General features: G+C 46.1%; 9 protein-coding genes across 9 annotated transcripts; 4 read left to right on the forward strand and 5 right to left on the reverse strand.

The window, feature by feature from the left end:
- Positions 1–165: 165 nt before the first annotated feature.
- On the reverse strand, positions 166–1,954 carry CANTADRAFT_81164 (uncharacterized protein). The gene has a single exon (XM_020211237.1). It carries the CDS (start codon positions 1,723–1,725, stop codon positions 208–210), a length of 1,518 nt encoding a protein of 505 aa, XP_020064444.1. The 5' UTR covers positions 1,726–1,954; the 3' UTR covers positions 166–207.
- Positions 1,955–3,042: 1,088 nt separating this feature from the next.
- CANTADRAFT_90413 (uncharacterized protein) lies at positions 3,043–3,612 on the forward strand (the record flags this gene model as incomplete). Its single annotated transcript, XM_020211691.1, has 1 exon — positions 3,043–3,612. One exon carries the CDS (start codon positions 3,043–3,045, stop codon positions 3,610–3,612), a length of 570 nt encoding a protein of 189 aa, XP_020064445.1.
- A 2,369-nt stretch (positions 3,613–5,981) lies between these two features.
- Positions 5,982–9,740, forward strand: FUN31 (serine/threonine protein kinase; the record flags this gene model as incomplete). Its single annotated transcript, XM_020208489.2, has 5 exons — positions 5,982–6,239; positions 6,306–7,370; positions 7,431–7,568; positions 7,638–8,256; positions 8,359–9,740. Coding segments are annotated over 5 exons (3,462 nt in total), but the record flags the coding sequence as incomplete, so codon positions are not given.
- Positions 9,741–10,133: 393 nt separating this feature from the next.
- On the forward strand, positions 10,134–12,488 carry CANTADRAFT_6466 (uncharacterized protein; the record flags this gene model as incomplete). The annotated part of the gene is made up of 1 exon (XM_020210895.1): positions 10,134–12,488. The coding sequence occupies one exon, from the start codon at positions 10,134–10,136 to the stop codon at positions 12,486–12,488; it is 2,355 nt and encodes a 784-aa protein (XP_020064447.1).
- A 69-nt stretch (positions 12,489–12,557) lies between these two features.
- TAF60 (Taf60p) lies at positions 12,558–14,277 on the reverse strand. The gene has a single exon (XM_020207722.1). The coding sequence runs from the start codon at positions 14,252–14,254 to the stop codon at positions 12,776–12,778; it is 1,479 nt and encodes a 492-aa protein (XP_020064448.1). The 5' UTR covers positions 14,255–14,277; the 3' UTR covers positions 12,558–12,775.
- Positions 14,278–14,884: 607 nt separating this feature from the next.
- Positions 14,885–15,583, reverse strand: CANTADRAFT_6468 (uncharacterized protein; the record flags this gene model as incomplete). Its single annotated transcript, XM_020210896.1, has 1 exon — positions 14,885–15,583. The coding sequence occupies one exon, from the start codon at positions 15,581–15,583 to the stop codon at positions 14,885–14,887; it is 699 nt and encodes a 232-aa protein (XP_020064449.1).
- Positions 15,584–15,822: 239 nt separating this feature from the next.
- Positions 15,823–16,122, reverse strand: CANTADRAFT_6469 (uncharacterized protein; the record flags this gene model as incomplete). The annotated part of the gene is made up of 1 exon (XM_020210897.1): positions 15,823–16,122. One exon carries the CDS (start codon positions 16,120–16,122, stop codon positions 15,823–15,825), a length of 300 nt encoding a protein of 99 aa, XP_020064450.1.
- A 552-nt stretch (positions 16,123–16,674) lies between these two features.
- On the reverse strand, positions 16,675–18,546 carry CANTADRAFT_52254 (uncharacterized protein; the record flags this gene model as incomplete). The annotated part of the gene is made up of 1 exon (XM_020210055.1): positions 16,675–18,546. One exon carries the CDS (start codon positions 18,544–18,546, stop codon positions 16,675–16,677), a length of 1,872 nt encoding a protein of 623 aa, XP_020064451.1.
- Positions 18,547–18,648: 102 nt separating this feature from the next.
- On the forward strand, positions 18,649–18,810 carry CANTADRAFT_90417 (uncharacterized protein; the record flags this gene model as incomplete). Its single annotated transcript, XM_020211692.1, has 1 exon — positions 18,649–18,810. The coding sequence occupies one exon, from the start codon at positions 18,649–18,651 to the stop codon at positions 18,808–18,810; it is 162 nt and encodes a 53-aa protein (XP_020064452.1).
- Between the last annotated feature and the right edge of the window lie 373 nt (positions 18,811–19,183).

The raw sequence follows: 19,183 nt of genomic DNA on the forward strand, positions 1-19,183 counted from the left end.
TATACAATTGATGATGTAATTCTTTCAGATTTATTCTATAAATTATGACTTACTTTATATAGCACTGGAAATGTGAGAATAACATACATATATACCTACATTTAATTCTGATTGTGATGATAACTGCAATAAATTCTTACTCGAAGATTGACGGATAGTTTTCTATTTAAATAATATTTTCCCATATACTTTCTATTAAATCTCGTTTCACTCGTCTTCCAGGTCACTATCTTCGTACCCGACGGTATACTCATCAATGATACCATTGATGTCCTCTATCAATTCTTCTTTTTCTTCCACAACCTCAATAACGTTGTTGCGGCGAATATTGGAAATTATTACCTTATATCCCTTCATGGTGTCCCGGAAAGATGTGGAAATATTAAATTCGCTGTAATATTCTGTATTTGCTCCATCCCCCAAGATCTTCGAGGGGAACGTATCACCTTTAATTATATCCTGTAAATGGTGATTCTCATAAATATTGCTCGCCACTCCATCCTTTGAGAGGCTGTCTTTAAGAGCTGATTTTCTAGGGACCACGTAATTGGTGACAAACTTTCTTTGCTTCAGTGGTCTCAATTTAACCGGAAGATTGCGAACACTCAAGTCAAGCACAGCTTCGGCCGGTGGGAGAGGTTGCTCCAAATTGAAATAAGCATTAATATCCACATTAGATATCGTACTTCCCGACGATTCTTGTTCTATCTTGTGCAATTTAATTTCATTGACAAACTTTCTGCTGGAGTACCCTCTTAACAAATTCTCCTCGATTACTGCCATCGATGTCAGATTTTCCAATTGAGTCTGAAGTCCCCAGAGTGAGCTGATAAACATCGCTGGCAAGCTTGAGGTGTGCCACAAACTTGATGAGGAATACTGTTCAGAAAGGAACGGAGTAGTAGTTGGCACAGTATTGATTGGCAAGAACAAAGTGGAATTTTTCGAAAGTTCAATTGTGCTCTTGATTCTCGTGATAGTTTGATGGAGATTTGGCTTGGCTCCGCTCAAGCCGTAGTACCATATGCTGTTTTTAGAGTTGCTGATCCCACCGTTGAAATATTCATCAAGAAGCTGTTCCATCAATTGGTTTCCAAAGCCTCCCCATCCGTTATCGATCTCTCCAATGACATTCAAGCCTTGGAACAAATCACACTGTTCCAAGTAGAACCGGAACCGATCTAGTTGGTCGTCTATGTCGTTGCTATTAAGCTCTTCCTTACCGATGTTGTAGGCAGAAAACTTTAGGTTGGCAAAGTTCTTGTGGACTCCGTTCTGCTGGCCATTGTAAACGTAATTCTCGAGCGTGAACAATGATTTGGGGTTATAGATCAACTTATTGTAGTCCGACCAGAACTTGGTATTGTTTTCGTTAAGAACATCGCCATCTGTGATTCCTCTATCCAAGTTGATCTGATATTCGGTCTTTTCGCCAGGCGTGTGATACGATTGGACGTCGTGCTTTGAGATTCCATCGAAGTTGGGTTTCTTTTCATGGTATTCGTGCTTGTTCAAGGCTCCAAAGCCACCCTTGAAATCGTAGACGACAGATCTGGGAGCATAGTTTGTATGGTTACCGTTTTTGGAGGTAGTCAAAAAGACTGAATTGTTGTGATGAACCGGCTGGGTTTTCTTGTAGGGTATGTGCGACTCTTGGGTATTGTAGAGATGGGTGGTGACATGCCCTGCCTGTTGTGAGAGGGATATTGTGATGGCTTCGGACATGGTGTGGCGATGGAGATGTGCGTCCCAGGTGACTGGTGAGAAATGCTCGCTGTGATAGGGGAGTGCTAGCGACAAATTAGGGAGAGTGCGTCCCACTGGCGCTAAAAAAACTGTATCGCATCAGCAAGCTTAGAGAGGGCTCGCACTAGCACTAACAAGTTTCCTAGAAGTACCGACCCGCACAGCGACACTTCTACCGAGCACCTCCACGAGCTCGCGCTGGAATTTTACTGCCTTTTCTGCCTAACAATAACTTAAGGCGACGCCGTGCACATGCCGTTGTCTATCTAATAGTCAACGATAAGCCTCTTTGATTGGGATATGGCCCAATTGGGTGCTTATGATCCCAGAGGCTGGCTTTACCAGCCCATGACTTCCTGATTAGGGAGAAATCGACACTAGACGCTTTACCGCTCATCGTTGCCATTACCAAAATACTGTCTAATGGGTTTTCCAGCCCCTTAACCATTTAGGGGTAGGAATAAATATTGATCCATTTCGGCGGCTAGCGCCGTCAATGTTACCCCCGATGACACTCACACTTGACTGTCACAACTGCTGTTCCCAGACTACTTCCACTGGCATCGCTATTTGCTGCCGCTATACTGCTAGTTTTGCTTCGCTTTTTGCCACTTTTGGCATCCTAAATTCGATTTCAAACTATCACCAACTCCCAGGAACCAGTCAGTGGCTGGCGAGTCCCAATGCCTGTCAATTGTCTGCTACACTAACAATCAAACGCCCTAGCCTGCCCTGGCGTGGTTTGGACAGTCAATCTATTGTGATGTCTAGGACGCGCCCAATTTGTCCTGAAAAGGAAATGTGATCGAGGCTGCCTCTCCAACCGGCTCCGGAGCCTGTGTGGGGCCACAATCTCCATGATTTACGTCCAACTAGGGCAAATCAGGCTGGCAAGTGTTTACTGGTGGCGCCTCGTGGTCCCCAGGCCAAAAAGTGCCATGGCAGGGCTATTCCCTTCCATAGGTCGCGCATCGTTTCGCCTGTCATAACCACATTCCACCACCACGGTGTCAACACCCGTCACCACGCTACCGCATCCCGTCCGAGTCGTTCGCTAGTGTCGCCAGCCCACTCTCCACCCACATTCCCCCGTCTTACCCTCGCCGTTGTCGTATATTCGCTGCAGAACAATGCAAGTGAACCGCCCCTATGGTAGTAGGGGACTCCCAGGCCTCCGGGTAACCAGACGCGCACTTCCTGATTTGTCTTCCCATATATAGACTCGAGAAGCCAGGGATATCCACATCACCACACAAGCCCATGTCACTATTGTCCGAAGCCCCAGTGGCCGCCACCATGGCCAAGTCGCCCTCAATATCATCCATATCCTCGACAGGAAGTAACAACTCCACCGACAACCTCCTCAAGAAGTTGGGTGCCCAATCCGCAGCTGCCGTGCCCCCCGAGAACGGTGTGGAAACATCCCAAACAACACCCAGACTGCCACTTTCGCCCACGTCCATCAACAGTGGCGACAAGAAGAAACCCATCAAGTTCACCGTGCGCAAGGTGTCGCACGAACCCATCCAGTCACCTACGCTTGGGGCAGGCTCCAAGACCAAAGGCACCGATGTCAAGGAGCACGACCGTGACAAGCTCGAGTTGGCCCAGGCCAAATACGACCACTGTGTCAACAAAATCAATAAGATCGACAAGGAGATCGACTTCTTGACCAAACTCCTCCCACCCTACAACGTGGAAATCGACTACGCCACCCGGACCAAGATCACCAAGGCCATCGAGAAGTTGCGTATGAGACAGGACGAGATAGAAAAGAAGAAGTACAGCTTGGGTATCACCATCAGCAGACTCTGGAGGGTCCATGATGACAGTGACATCTGGGTGAGGCAGTGCAGCAAGCAGTAGAAATGAAATGACACCAGGGTCTCCAATTCAGGAAACAGAAGTCCATATTGTGAACAGAGCCCACAAGATATGTGGTATACCCGGAGACAAGTACCAGATACCACGAGAAACGAGCAGAGACCCAGTTCCAATAGCACCGGCTTGGTATGGGCATCCCGTCAATGACTGGGAAGTTGTAGTATTAGCATTGTATAATTAATAAAGGAAACACGGGTGTGCTGTAGGGTTACTGAGATACTAAGCAACCATGCTTGATTGGAAAGCGAGATATTACATTGACAGTTGAATCGTAAATCAAAGGGAAACGGAAATGTCCAAGGATTGCTCTTTCTGAAGGTATGTGACCTTAAAGGAATTTGGAAGGAAGAAGCCAGCAGTTCATTCTAATCCCTCGACCGGATAACAGGAAAATCCTAACAAGTCATAGAAGAACAATAGTACTTTAAAAACTGGAACTATCAACTTCCTGGAAAATCTGAAGTAGATGGCTATGTCCAATGAGTGGCTGAAATTCACCATGCGAACTAATTGATCAGAAATACTGGCTACAAAGATCATTGGGCAAAAAAGGTTTTAAAATCAGCCGGGCCAATTAGGAAACTATGTCAACTTGTGGAGGAAGATTAAACTATTTCCCGAGAGTATCTTTAATATTATGAACTGTCTAAATGTGAAAATCCGAGGCTGACGATAAATCCGATACCTATCTGCCTGAGGCTTCAAATGATTCGAGAGAGCATTATCTAGTGGTGAGCTGTGGGCAAGGTATCATTGAGAATAGTCATATTCTAAAGTACATTGGTAGGGATTTGAATTTGTAGAAGAATACTTAATCATAATTAATCAGTATAATTAACTGCATTATGATATCACACGGACACCTATACACTACCAAAGAACTAGCTATTTGTCGTTTGTGCCTGAAATTGCTTGTGCCTGGAAATTAATTCTGTACAGTTTTACTTTATTTGGCATTAAATTACAAACACAGCTGCATCAAGTACCGAAATTACAATTAACGAGGCTTAACTGTGAACACAATTTATACGAAAAATTCGAAACGTGGAATCGGCAATTGAATGCCCGTCAGGTGAGTGACATACGAAGAAACGAATTAAACTGCATACCATGCCACTTTCTACAAGACTATCAATGACTAGTGAGTACAATGGTCGTTTTTATGCTGGTTTCGATTTTTTACCGAACATTACATGGCCTGCTAGTGGAAAGTTCACAATTGACCCACCCCAAAGAGACCACTAAGCTGGTGAGCCATGAAACTGCTTGTTAGCCATCAACAACAGCCATTAAAAAGCTGGCAAGACTATTATATCCACTGTACAACTGTACAACCCATTCTCTATATCGTAGCACATAAACATCAAAAAAGCAGTTCCCTACATGCGGCTCAGCAAAAACCACCAGCTAGCAACGCATCTACGCTTGAAGGCCTCACTACCCTCCACCAGTGCCTCTAGTGCCCTAGTGGTTCATCCCCCTCCTCGCTTACGTAACTATGGCCTGTCCCATTTTCCAGTCCCTATTCATTTTTCAGCCTTGCTAGCTTTTTCGGGGCCCTGTACTGCGCAAGGGGTGGCCGCTCCCGCCACGCTACCACCACCCGCGCGCAGCTCTCCCTTCACCGAGTCGCCGATCACCTCAGCCGTTCGCGCTGGCGAACCTTCCACTCCGCAATCTGACATCACCACCACCGAGCACCTGTCCCGCTACTAGAGCTCTCCTCCCTGTTCTAGTACCTCACTGACCACCCTGACACTACCATAGACTCTACACGCCACCTCTGCCACCCTAAAACCCCATCATTAACCCACCTGCCCTCGCTGGCCTCACCCACAACCCTCCCACCACCCCACCGGCCCTCGCTATCCTCCCACCACCGCGCTCTCCGCAATAGGTCCGCAAATTTTTTTACGCTTAATCCACATCCATTCGACCACCAAGCAGGACACTCCGCCAGTGCCTTTTCTTGCCGTCAAGAGGACAGTTTCCCGTCGTCTACATCTCCTAGCTACTCCCGTTCTTCCTGCCGCCGCCTCCCCCAAGGCGCCATTCCACCACGGCTCCTATCCCGCTGTGCTTATCTAGACGCCCAAACATCCTCCCCCGTCGTGATGGACCACCACAAGCCTCCAGGCTCTCCTCCCAGCGCCAGCGAACGCTCGCTGTTCTACTTGTACGAGGATGACGGCGACGAACCCATTCCCATCAATCTCCCCAAAAGAACCGCCAAACCTCGCAACAACCCACTATCGATAAACCCGTCCAAGAGCTCAAGGCGACCCTCATCGTTCGTCAACGACCCATTGGCATTGACCCCCACTACCTCCAACAGCTCACTTCTCACGCCAGCCAGCGCATCCACCATGCTGTCGCGAGACGGCACCTTCAAGAACTTGGAGGACATCTTGAAGTTTCCCATCGAGTCGTCCCACGCTTACTCGTACGCCCACTTGTCGCCCAACTCGTTAGCGCTCCGGCTCAATGTCTTGCGTAGGTCGTTGGAGATCTTGAAGGACAGACCTGGCTTGATCAAGTCGATTAACTTGCTCAACGACGACTCCGACCGCCAGAACCAGGACGAGCCCCAAAACAGACGCCACTCGGTGGTCAGCCTCCACTCCAACAACTCGACGGCCTCCATTAACAACATCCCTGAACATGACACCTTGCAGCCTCCTCCATCAAATCCATTGTACAAGCACGGCAATAACAGCTCGGAATACTTTAACGAAAACAACAAGAAGTACAAACTCCAGTCCAATGCGTCCTCGGCTGCGTTAGCTGCATTGTTCCGGCCCCAGATGAAGCGCTCCGACAGCTTTCCGGTCAACCAGATGTACGGCAAAGATGACTTAAACACACGGCCTCGAAACGTCAACGAACGCGTCATCTCCACCACCCAGCCTTTGTCGCGAAAGACGTCGGCCCCCAACACCTTTACATCAAGTCCCCACGATGCCATTCTCAACGACGATTTGAAAGAAATCATCACCATTCTCGAGAACGACAAGGAATCCTTATCTAAGCACTCCGAAATCGCTTCCAACTTGCATGATTTGTCCTTGTCAACTAACCACACGGACTCGGACATTCAGTTAAAACAAGATATCCTCAAAAACAAGCTCTTGTATGCATTGGCCACTCCTTTTATCGAAAATAGCATCATGACCTCCTCCTTATTGCAAAATAATGGCAACAACACTCCAACCAGAACAGGCCCAGGCTCTCACCATCCATCATCAGTGGCTTTGAGTGCCCTAAACAACAACCCTAGTGGACCTAACAGTAATAATAGACCTTTTCATTCCATTTCATCAGGAAAACATGCACAACCCCAATCAGTCTTCACAGTGGAAATAGATAATCCTTGGTCCGTCAAAGCGGCAAATGACTTAGCCTGTTTGATGTTTGGTGTTTCGAAGAATATGATCAAAGCTTTGACGTTGATGGATTTAATCGCCCCACAATTCCGGAACTTTGTGACCGAAAGACTTACCAACTACATCTCCCGCAACCTTGATCTTTCGATAAGACTGAAGCGGAAATCCCCCAACACCCAAGTTACCAATAATAATATCTTGTTCGCGGGTGAAATTGTGGCCATTTTAAGACCTGGAGACCAGAACTACGCATGGACCTCGATGTGGGCAAAGAGAAAGGGAGATATGATCATTTGCATGTTTGACCAAATTCCTTGCGATGCCTTTGATATCGTCATACTGTCCAAGAAAATGGAAGTTCCTGAGTCGAATGAAGAACAAACTTCTCCATCTTCGAGAAACAGTACCTTTTCCAAGTCATCTTCCATGTCTCTGCTTTCTGACTTAGACTACAGCGTGGATTCATTCACAGAGATTGCAGGTGATCTCATAAGTCTGATTGATACTTCGAACATGTCCCAGTTGAGTGATATCAGTGAATCGTTATTCAGAGAAGTAAGCCGCCATAAAAGATCGAACTCCACCTTCTCTCAAGCACACAGTGAGTATGACTCGAGTTTTGAGGCTGAGCAAGAGGATGCCAACGATGGTGAGGATGTTCTTGATTACTATATTTCACAAGACGTCAGTGATTGTGAAAAAATCAACAGAAAAAGATATTACACTTTGCAGTTTAAGGATGATGAAAACATCCCATGTGCTATTACTTCAAATCCATTAGAAATTAATCAAGACAGATTCGAGATCAAATTGAAAATCCACACTTTACCATATATTGCTGGTATTTTTGTGGTGGATGCCAACAACTTTAAGATTTTGTCATGTAACAATGCCATTGCTAAGAATCTTTTTGGTCGCTCTTCGGAAGAGTTGAATGAAAAGTCAATCGAAACTTTAATCCCCAATTTTGTCAATATTTTGAAGTGCGGTTTGGAACATAACTCCATTTCCTTCGAATTGACACCTGGTTTGGTTTTACCCGAGCATTTCTTCAGAAGATATGATGCCTATTTGAGACACCAGGAGGACACTTCCACTGATATAGAGGAATTGTTCTTCAAATCACATGGTGTTCCTGGTTTACACCGTGATGGTAAGAAGATTTATGTCGATATACAAACCAGGGCATCCGCAAACGACACTTTGGTTATCTGGATAACTTACTCAAGACTGGCCAGGAAGAGTAACCTCACCAAGGAATTGCACAAACTTAGCAATAACACTTCCTCCATTAATTTAGCAGGCTCCAGGAAATCATCACTGACTGAGATCCCAACAACATCAGAGCAAACTATTGTGAAAGAAAAGAAAGAAGTTGTTGAGGAAATTAAAAAACCACCCGCTATAAAAGAAGTTTCTGAAAACCATAGAAGAACACCTACAGGCAATGCTAAAGGTATTTCTAGCTGGCCATCCCAATTGAACTTATTCTCAAGAAATAAGCAAGAATCAATTCATTTTGCTCCTAGTAGTGAAGAGATTTCACGTCAGAACAGTACTAGAAAGGCACGCAATGACTCATTTGGTATCCCTGTCTCAAGACTAAGTTACTCTGTTGAAAAGCCACATGCCCTCACCAAGTTGTATGATTCAAAAACTGAAAAGGGAGAGGATGAGAGTAAAGAGAGATCCCACGCTCTATCAAGTAGCACTATTAATGATCCAAATGATGAAGAGATGTCACCTAGCGTGACTCTGGAGGGCAGCGCTACTCTGGATGATTCTACCCCCAACAAGGACTCCAACATCAATCCTTTCTATAAAAAGTTCACAGAGGAAGAAATAATAAAGTTGGAGGACGAACTTTTGGAGGAGAAGAAATCCAACTCCACGCATTGGCCATCTGCAGTAGGTCTCAAGAGACGTACCAAGAAATTTACTGAGTTTAAGGTCATCAAAGATATGGGCGAAGGTGCTTACGGTAAGGTGGTTTTGGCAGAACACAATGATGATCCAGTATATAAAATCATCATCAAGTGTATTGACAAAGAGAGAATTTTAGTTGATACTTGGGTGAGAGACAGAAACCTCGGAACCATTCCTTCAGAGATCCAAGTGATGGCATTCTTGAACGACAAACCACATCCCAACATTATGAAAATCATTGACTTCTTTGAAGACCTGAAGTACTACTACTTGGAAACGCCAATCTTTGGGGACCCTCCGGGAATCGATTTATTCGACTACATTGAAGTCAAAAAGGATATGAGCGAGCTCGAGTGTCAGTTTATATTCAAGCAAATCGTTTCTGCCATTTACCACCTTCACAATAACGGAATTGTCCACAGAGACATCAAAGACGAGAATGTGATTGTGGATGAAAATGGATTGATCAAGCTCATTGACTTTGGAAGTGCTGGCTATACCAAACAGGGTCCATTTGACGTGTTTGTGGGTACCATCGATTATGCGTCGCCTGAAGTCTTGAGGGGTGAGAAGTACGAGGGTAAGCCTCAAGATGTGTGGGCATTAGGTATCTTGTTGTACACCATGCTCTACAAAGAGAATCCGTTCTACAATGTTGACGAAATCATGGAAGGGGACTTGAGAATTCCCTACATTGTGAGTGAGGGATCCATGGCGTTGGTTAAAAAGATCTTGGTTAGAGATATCGATCAGAGACCGTCAATTACTGACATTGTGGAGGACGAATGGTTGCGTATTTAGTGTACAGATTATAGAAAAATACGAATAAGATAACAGGCGTAGTGCTCCTCAGAATTATCGCTGAAAGCAGTTTAAAGGCTCTAGCTCAGTCTTCAACTCTGCAAAGGCACTAGTGAGTAAATGAAACGTTAACTATGTACCCGAAATTCCAGGTCTACGGTTTCAGTCTCCAGACAACTACATATACTGATATGTCTCTTATTAGAGGCATAAAAACCACCCAAAGTTGCCCCCAATTTTCCCACTAAATTGTCCGCACCACTTCGCTAACTTTCGCCATTCCCTCGCTAACTCTGGGGCCTCTTTCCCCCGCGCTCTCGCTACCACCAGCACGGGCCGCCCATCGCTCACTAAATCTCCACACCAGTTCCGCACAGCTAGACCACCACCACCATGGCGCCAGACGTCCCCACCATGCTGGCTGCATTTCCCCTATCGTTCGAGATCATACCGTCGGGGTCCAACTCCCACCCACTCACCATCACCGTGCTCCAGCCGCTTCCAAACCTCAAATTCGACAAGGTACCGCTCCCTTTAATATCCCTAGACGCCTCCAGAAACACCATAACTCCTGGCCAGCGACTCTTCCGGCTTCACCATGACTCCCACTCGGTACTAGAGACGTATAGCAATAGCTACTTCTTTGTGAAGATCCAGAAAAGAGTCACAGACAAGGAGCATGCCTTGGGCATTATCTTTAACATCCACAACGACTACTACTGCCTAGCAGATCTCGACCCAGACGCCAAGTACAAAGACATACTAGATTCCAACAGCATACCATCGCGTGTAAGACACCCTCATGACCTTGTTCCTCAGATTCAAAGGCCCCTGGCGCCATATGAGCTCAATTCTGACCAATTGGCAGCTATACGAACGTTTTCCATGAAACCACCACAAGCGATCCAGAATGTCCAGTCGTCTCCCCAAACAGCGGAAACACCGCTCGAATTCTTGCACTCACGGTACTTCACCATTCTCTACTCGCTTACCATCCCATTGAGCTACTTCCCCAAAACGGCCTTGACCAGATTTGCCAACTTGTGTGCCAACGACTCATCCCTCATCGGAAGCACCTTGGTCAAGTTGGTGTGGAGCATTGAAAAAATGGATGCTAGACATCAAGACAAGTATGGGCTTCTCAACTTGATGGGATCTGCCGATAAAGCAGCTCCCACTACTGTCGCCAGCGAAAAAGACGCCCAGCTAGACTTCATTTCGAAAAACCACACTATACTCAAAGACTATTTCTCCATTCAGTCCAAGAGAAAAGAAGAATCCGAGGTCGCTTTTTCCACCAAAGAGTTGTCAAACGAGGAAATCGGACAGAAGCTCTTCTTGGAGCTCAAAATCAGAGAGGCACAGCTCCAGATTCTAGTGATTTTTGAAATTCTCAGGATTTGGAAGGTATCAGAAACCGAATATCTTGAGAAGTGCTTGAAGAAGCAAAAGAAAGATATAGCCAAAAAGAGCAAGGAAGCAAAACAGTCTTTGGTCAGGAAGAAAAACCCAAAAAAGATCAGGAAAATAATCCCCACCTTCTTGGGAATGGGAGTTAATGTCAGCAATATTGATAGCTCTGAATCATCTGCTGCCCAATCCATAGATGAATATTCTCTTTTTATCAATTTGGATACCATCGTGGATAGAATGGGAGTGTGGGATACCCTCTTAGGAAGAACCAAAGGAAATGACAGTGATAGTGCTTATGGATTCTTGGCATATGTTCTAGTTCCTTACTACAATAAGAAATTACCAATCATAGTCAAATACGTGATTGATAAGATCAAAGACCTGAACATGAAGTTGGTGACTCCCTCATTCAAAAAGTTCGAACGAGACTTACAGCGGAGGTCATCTGAAGGATCTTCTCCAAGGGAGGATGAGGACACTGATAAAGACAGATTAAAGGAACCTGCTCGGCCATCAAAATTCAGAAAAACGTTATTACACCAAAAGGTGCCAACCCTCAAGAAATCGGCCACCATAGACTTATCTGAAGACGATAACCTCAGACCCGCATTCGCCCTCAAGAGGTCAAAATCAAACCTATCATCCAAGCATCTACAAAAGCGTCAAGTGGATATTTCAATCAATACCGAAAAGAGCCAGAAGGATAAGGCAGCTGGTAAATCCACCGCTGATCAAGGTAGCAAGGAGAATAGCTCTTCGTTCATTTTCACAAAGGTCAAACGGACCAAACTCACAGCAAGCACAAAAGGTTCCGGATCCAATGTTTCTAGAACCTCCTCAATTTCTCAGGTCCAGGCCACACCTTCGAAAAATAGGCTTATCAGCTTCATTGATGGACAGGCAGCCCAAGTCGACTCTCCTCCTACCAAGGCTCTGCATGCTCCCAATAGTTATAGCTCTGCCCTGATTTCACAGATAGAAAGTACCCCACAAAATAAAGGTAAAGTGGTGGATTTTACGGAAATAATTAATACCCCACAGCAATTCGTCAAGCCATCCACAGCATCTGACACAAGACGTGCTGGGTTGTCTGAAAAATTGTTCCAGGCATCAGAGTTGACTGTACCCGCAGTTGAACTGGGGATTATGAGTTCGCCAGTTAAACCACAAGAAACCCCTAAAGAAAATATTGTGAGCTCGCCTCTTTCGACTTCAAGTCGTAGAAAAAAGCCAGGAGAGCCCATATCGGTTAGCGAGTCACCATTCTTCAATCCCAGTCTAAATGGATCTCCAGTTTATGGGGGCATATTTGGTGGGAAGAGAAAAAGTAAATGAAATTAGCTGGTAATTACGCCAATCCATTTTTAAATTGGTACTACTGCTGGTGATATGATCACTCAAGCCTGGTAGTTACAGCAGGTAATATTAATGTACATTAGTATAATACATAGACCTGGTCCGGATGACCAGTACATCACAATACGACGTAATTTTAGAGCCCCTTAACATGCCAATAGTTGGAGAATACTTCTAAAACAGTCATCCTTCGCTCTCCCGGAAGGATTGCCAACACGATAATTCAACTCAAATTTTCTAGTTTCCAGCCAATCTCCATTTCCCACTCAGACTGTCAACTCACCAAAGAAGAATCCTCTGATAATACCCTTTGCGTCATCTTGTTCCAAGACAGCATTAGCTAGAATGTCGCCGATTCTTTCTTTCAACTTTTCTTTAGCATCCTGAGAAATATCGTCTCCGTCCACTTCCATATTGTCGCTGTTATCCAAGTCCACCTTCAATACTCTCAAAGTATCTATGGTTGTATTCAACAAAATATTTTGCTCGAACTCACTCTTGGTTCCATCCTCCATGACCAGCTTGTACCAAACTTTCAAATTTCCCACCAAAACCAACTTGATGACTTCACTGCCCATATTCTTCAAACCAAGTAAAGCACCAAAGTGAGTCCCTGTAGGCTTGGAAGAATCCAACAAAGCCCTCAATAATGTTCTGGTGACTCTGGGTCTCAAAGTGGAGTATGACGAGCCATACACCGTTATGATATGCTTCAACAAAATGGCAGCAAACTCTCTCACTGCCAATTGGCTCCTTAATGCATCTTGTGCTTCTGCTGTGTTTGTTTCCTTCAAAATGGGACCTATCCTCTTAGCAAGCAATAAAGTCAAAATGCATGGCATCAAGGAATGGACATATGGGTCCAAAAAGATCGTCTTGTTGTCAGCAAGGGCACTGATGACCTCTAGCATGGTGGAAAGAATCTCAATGTTGCGGAGTTGGTTGGTGATCTGTTCTGCCACGAATTGAATAAAGTATGGTACCAACTGGTGCAAACCTGNATCATTCTTCAAAGACGTCAATGCGGCGTTTCTCAAGTGCTCCTTTTCTGGGTCAGTGGACACAAGCACCTCGACCACCTTGTCGAAGTACAACTTGAGTTCCTTGGACAACACATGTTTGACGAAAGGCTTGACCTCGAGCTCCTTGTCTGCCTTCTTGTCCTTGGACGACGACGATCCTGGTGCCGCGTCCTTGTTGTCGCTGTTGGCCAAACTTAAGATGTCGTTGCCTAGTATGGAGGAAGTAGCACCTCTGATAATTGGAGGCAAGCTCTTGATTTCCGATGGGAGTGGGTTTTGGGGCACCATGGGCTGAACTCCCTCGATGGCAAGCCAGTGAGCAGTAAACGTCGTCTGTCTGGGCACCTTGGGGAGCTCCTGGTTGATCAACTTCTCGAATTCGATTTCATGGTCGTCGATGTAGTACAACGTCTGGCCTCCAGCGCCAACCAACGCCTCCTTGAACGCCAATGGCTGGGAGTTGTCGTAGCCGTAAAGAGGCTCGATGTTCAACATCTTCAACGCGTGATTGATGTCGCCTGTCATGAGGAGTTTTCTCTTGGAGTGTCTCATGAATTGGATGGCAGTTTCCAACACTTCGTGAATACGATACTCCACGTCCATGGCGAGGTTTTTGGCGGCCTCTTCGGGTAAATTTATGCCCAACGACTCGGCCACATCCTTGACAGTCTCGTGGGGGGACCACAACGAGTGTGATAACGGAATCTTTGATCCAGAGTCCATGATGGTGGTGGTGGTAGAGTCTGTATAGTGCAATGTTTTTGAGCAAAACTAAGTGCACGTGACCGCTAGGAACGAGCTTTTACGTGGGGGTCTGTAGTGAGACAGATGTAGGAAGAGTATTGGGTTCGGTTCTGTGCAGTTCTGTGCTTTCGTAGTTCTGTGCAAAGGTGTACTGATTCTGTTCAAATTATCATATAATTATTCTAAAAATGCTATGAATATTGCCCTAGAGAATATCTAGACTGTGAAAGATCTACCCTTTGTATTTTGGATTATGGGGGATCACAGTTTTTGGCTGTTTCAGCTCATTATTCGAGCTCTTTTTAATTATTTGGTCAACGTAATGTCGTTGCGTCGTTTGTCTCGTAGCATGCTAGGTATGAGTCTTGCTTGAAGCTTGATGAGGAGTATGGGTCGCTAGCTATTTCAAAATGGACAGCTGCATTCCATCCTGGATAACAATCCCTCTCGACAGTGATGGTGGAGCTCACTGATGTCTCCTTCAAGTACTTCGATCACCGCTAAGTTCCCGTTCAACAATAATGGGGGCTCATGTTCCCTCAACAAGATGAAGGCTCATGTTCCCTCAACAAAATCGTAGAGCTCTCTGATGTCTCCACAATTCATCCACTACTCGCGGTCGTGGAACTTTCCTCCCAACAAGTCGTGGTTCAACTCGAGCAACCGTTTGTTTTCGCTCATCAACTGGTCCACCCGCTTCTTCTTCTTGGTCAACTCTTTCTCGTAGGCCTCCAACCGGATCTTTTCCAGGGCATCCTTGAATTCGTCGATAAGCTTCTTGGTGTCCTCGTCCACCTCGTAGTCGCCTCCTTGAGGGGCCTGGAGCGACTTCTCAAAGCGAGCTCTCTGTTCCTTCTCGTACTGCTCCTTGCCTAGATCTGCTAGCACCTTGGCGTCGTAGCCCTTCAAACGATGGAGCTCGTACAACAAGAACTCGGAGCGAGTGTTGCAGTACTGAATGGCGTCAGTCTCACTGCTGTTGGGAAACATCCGTTCCCGGTCTCTAATGTCCATCTGGCGCTTGAAGTTCTGTTCCAAGCCCTCAAACATCTCCTTGAGATAGAGTCCATTCAAGGTGGGAAACTCGATGTGTTCCTTGGCATTCTCCTGTTCGAATGCCTTGGTGAACTGGTAGTTGTTGACGTTTATGGCCACAATCTCCCATTTGGACTCCTGCTCTTCTACTGTCAATTGAAGGTGGGGCAAATGCTGGACAACTTGTATTAAGAGAGGCTCTTCTATAATGGCGGCGATCCGCTGCCGTTCCTTCTTGTAAAAGGAACTGCTCTTGCTACCGAAGACTGCCATGGTGGTGTCTGTTTGGAGGAGACTGGCGGTAAATGTGTTTGGTGCGCGTGGCATGACCAGTCGCCACTGAGCGCCATGGCGGTAGCGCTGGAGGCACCACTACAGCCTAGCACGGCAGTAGCAAAGGCCACCAGTGCCACGGTGGCACTACCACCACAGGCAACCAGCCTGGAGCGAACCACCACCACGCCAGCGCCGCTAACTTCCTCGTCGTGCTGCCAATCGCTCTCGTACTGACACTAAAGCTTCTTCTCCAGCTTGGACATCTTCGACATCGTCTTCAACTTGTCCTTGCTCTCTCTGAGCTGAGCCTGCTGCTTGTTGTAGCGCTCCTCAGCCGCTCGTGCCACGGCATCTCTGGCAGTGGTAGGTTCGTCGCTGGACTCAGAGCCCCCAAGCCGTTTGCCGGCCTCACTGGCGTCAGCGCCTCGGGACGATTTGCCAGTCCTGGCGCCGGCCACTGGCTTGGTGGCGGGCCTCGTCCTGGCAGCACTGGTGGCAGCCTCGGCGTTCTTATCCTTGGAGACACAACTTCCCATGATAGTTACGGAGTCTATATGTACATGGATTGTTATATACAAGATGCGGGTAACCCGCGTTGGGAACGGTAAGTGGACATGCAAGTTAAATGGGCAGGGAAGCCAGGAAACATTCACCGAGATGAGTAGAATCGACGCCATACCTGTAGCAAACGCACCGTATAAGGTAGGCAGTTTTGAACGATTCACTCAATAAAGTAGGCAAGATACTCCGAGCAAACTCACTGAATAAGTGGGCATACTTTGACAAATTCACTGAATAGAACAGAAAATAGCCGAAGAGAAGGAATCGCCAGGCCTGGAGTGTGTGTAATAAATCGAGACAACGGATGGAGGCAAATTTGGCGAACCTAGTGTCTGAGTATACCTAGAAATATCAAGCATGTCCGATGGCTGGCACCCAAATCATCTACTTCCCACTCTGAAACTGGACAGGAATCTCTGCCACTCGACCTCTTTCTCTATCTTTCTAGGGTATTATTCTCTAACCAGTGGAGTAATATTCAATCAGGGAATAATATTTTCTAATTCTTCTGATCAGTCCTCATCCACTCACTTGCGGTTATGGGTGATCTCCTGGGTGATTTCCCGGTAGTTCACGTTCTCCTTCAACCGCACAAATCTCGGCACCACCACGTCCACGTCGCTGGCAAATTCAGGACTATCCTCGAGAGTAATCCGAGCAATATCCTTGTAGTGTTCTGGCTTGTGGGTCCAGTTGCCAAGGAAACGGAGAGCAGACTTTCTGTCTTGCATGTAGTTCTTGTACAAGCTGAGAATCTGCAAATACAAGTTCTTTCTTTCGTGGGAGTATTCAGACAAGATGGTGGCATCACGCAAGGCAGCCCAGTCGGCCACAGGAATGTAGGTGTAGTTCTGGCTATCAAGCAAGGCCAACGACTGGTTCCACTTGTCCAAAATCTCCTGGGTGGTGTAGTCCTTCAACTGACCAACCTTTTTCAACCCAATACGGTACGAGATGGGCGATCTGGTCACGGAATACACTCCGTAGTTGTCGATCAATTGCTCGAAGACAGCCTTGTCGGCCCAGTTGTAGTTGTTGATGATGGTGTTCAAGAAGGTCTCGTCCACTGGCTTGGATTCGGAATACACGGCAATAATTTCTCTCAATTTGGCTAACGACTCGTTGGTCAACTCTGGGTACAATTTAAAGAAAATCTGGAAAAACGAGTTGTTCAAGTTGGAATATCTCGAGTTCAACGAGTAGCTCTGCTTCTCGGTGCTGTAGTGCTTGATGGTGGAGATCCAGAAGTACATGATGTTTTCGATGGGTTCCTGGGCGTTGAAACAGTTCTCCAACAACGAAACAACGTGTGGAACCTTCAATCTGATGTCGTAAGGCAATTCGAACTGGATGACTTTGTCGAAGAAGTGCTTCGAGATCTTGATGTCCTTACATTGACCAATAAAACTCAAGTGCAAGTCACTCAACGACTTCAACACCTTCTGCTGGTCATATCTGGACGATTCGTACGCCTTGAGCAAGTCTTCCAAAGCATCCAAACCACGAGAGTAGTCCTCGGCACTGATGGAGATCTTACCTATGGAAGTAAGAAGAGTGTGGTGCACTGGCTTATCAGGGTTGGTGTTCAATTCAAAAACCTGTAACACTTCTTCGTAGCTGAATCTGCCGTTGTTGTAGGCCACTGGAAGAATCACAGACAAGATGTCCTGGTTCAAGTACAATCCACCAACAACGTCGTCATTCACACCGTTTTCCCACAAATTAATCATTTCTGGATAGAACTGGTACTGGGCCATGGCATAAAACAACATCTGCAAAGCATGGGTTGTGAGAGCTTCCTTGATTTCTCCACCGACAATCAATTCACTGAGGTGTAAGACCGCACTCTTCATGGCCATTTCATCCACGTAGTTGGAGTTGAATCTCTGGTCCTTGTCACGGTTCCTGTCATTGGACAATCTGGAGGTTCTGTTGTGATACACAGACATGTTCAATAATCTGCTGTAGTTGCTCAAATCATTCTTGCCCAACTTCTTTCTCATGAATTCGTCGTCAAATAATTCGAAAAGATTCAACACGGTGGCGTAGAACCCTTTTTGCGATTGGGGACTCTTGTCTCTTCCCTGCTGGGTGGCTAACGTCACCAATTCTCTGAAGTGAATAATCTTGGTGTTGTCACCATCCTGGACCACCTCTTTCAATAATGGGTCTTTTCTGGCATTTTTTATGAACGAGTCGATTTTGGCCTGGCTGGAAGGCTTGGTCAAGTGAGCATTATTGGTGGAGTTGGACGAGTTGGATCTGCTGAACGAGGCTGGGTAAAACTGCGATGTAGGAGGAGTTATGGGGGATGGTGTGTTTAACGCAATTGGTTTGTTCGCTCTGACCTTGAGGATTGCAGGTCTGAGACCTTGTGAGGACGAGATGAGTCTGAACATCACGGGGCTGGCAACTGGGACTAGTCGGACAGCAAGATCGATGCTGGTACTTATACGATAAGAATCTGGTGATGTTGGGCTGTAGTGCAGGAAAAATTTTCGATGGCACTGTCTGGTCACGTGACGCATGATGGCAAACTGGATCCAGTAGTGGGTGACAAGGCAGGCGCAGATAAGAGGTACAGGGGGCTCTATGGGGCATTTGGGGCGTTGGGGGCGTTTGGGGCGTTGGGAAGTTTAGAAGCTGGAAGATGTGGTGGTTGATAGAGGTATATTTAGGTTACTTTTCAAGCGTTTAGGCAGGGAAATAATATGGTTAGTCCAGATACCCCAAGCCAGTATCCAAGAGCGTGCCTAGATTGACACAAAGAGCAGGCTTGAGATCTCTTAGCAGATACTTGCTTTCATATTTGTGTTAATTCTAATTATTAGTATATAAAAAATGCATCATGTTCCAAAAAATCTGAGTGACACAAAGCTGCCAGGGCTCAACTGAATTACAGTGAAGTGGCAACGCATTCAGGAGCAATTAACGGTAGGGATAGGCTTACTGGCTAGCTGGAGAAGAAGTAAAATAGTCAACTTGAACTTTTACTCCATTTTGTTTTTTTATCCCAGTAGGAAAAGTTGGGAAATT

Source organism: Suhomyces tanzawaensis, assembly GCF_001661415.1.
Source record: "Suhomyces tanzawaensis NRRL Y-17324 unplaced genomic scaffold CANTAscaffold_4, whole genome shotgun sequence".
In the NCBI taxonomy this organism is placed as follows: domain Eukaryota; kingdom Fungi; phylum Ascomycota; class Pichiomycetes; order Serinales; family Debaryomycetaceae; genus Suhomyces; species Suhomyces tanzawaensis.

Coding starts and splice junctions, on each gene's coding strand:
- CANTADRAFT_81164 (XM_020211237.1), bottom strand. CDS start 1,725: ATGTCCGAAGCCATCACAATATCCCTCTCACAACAGGCAGGGCATGTC.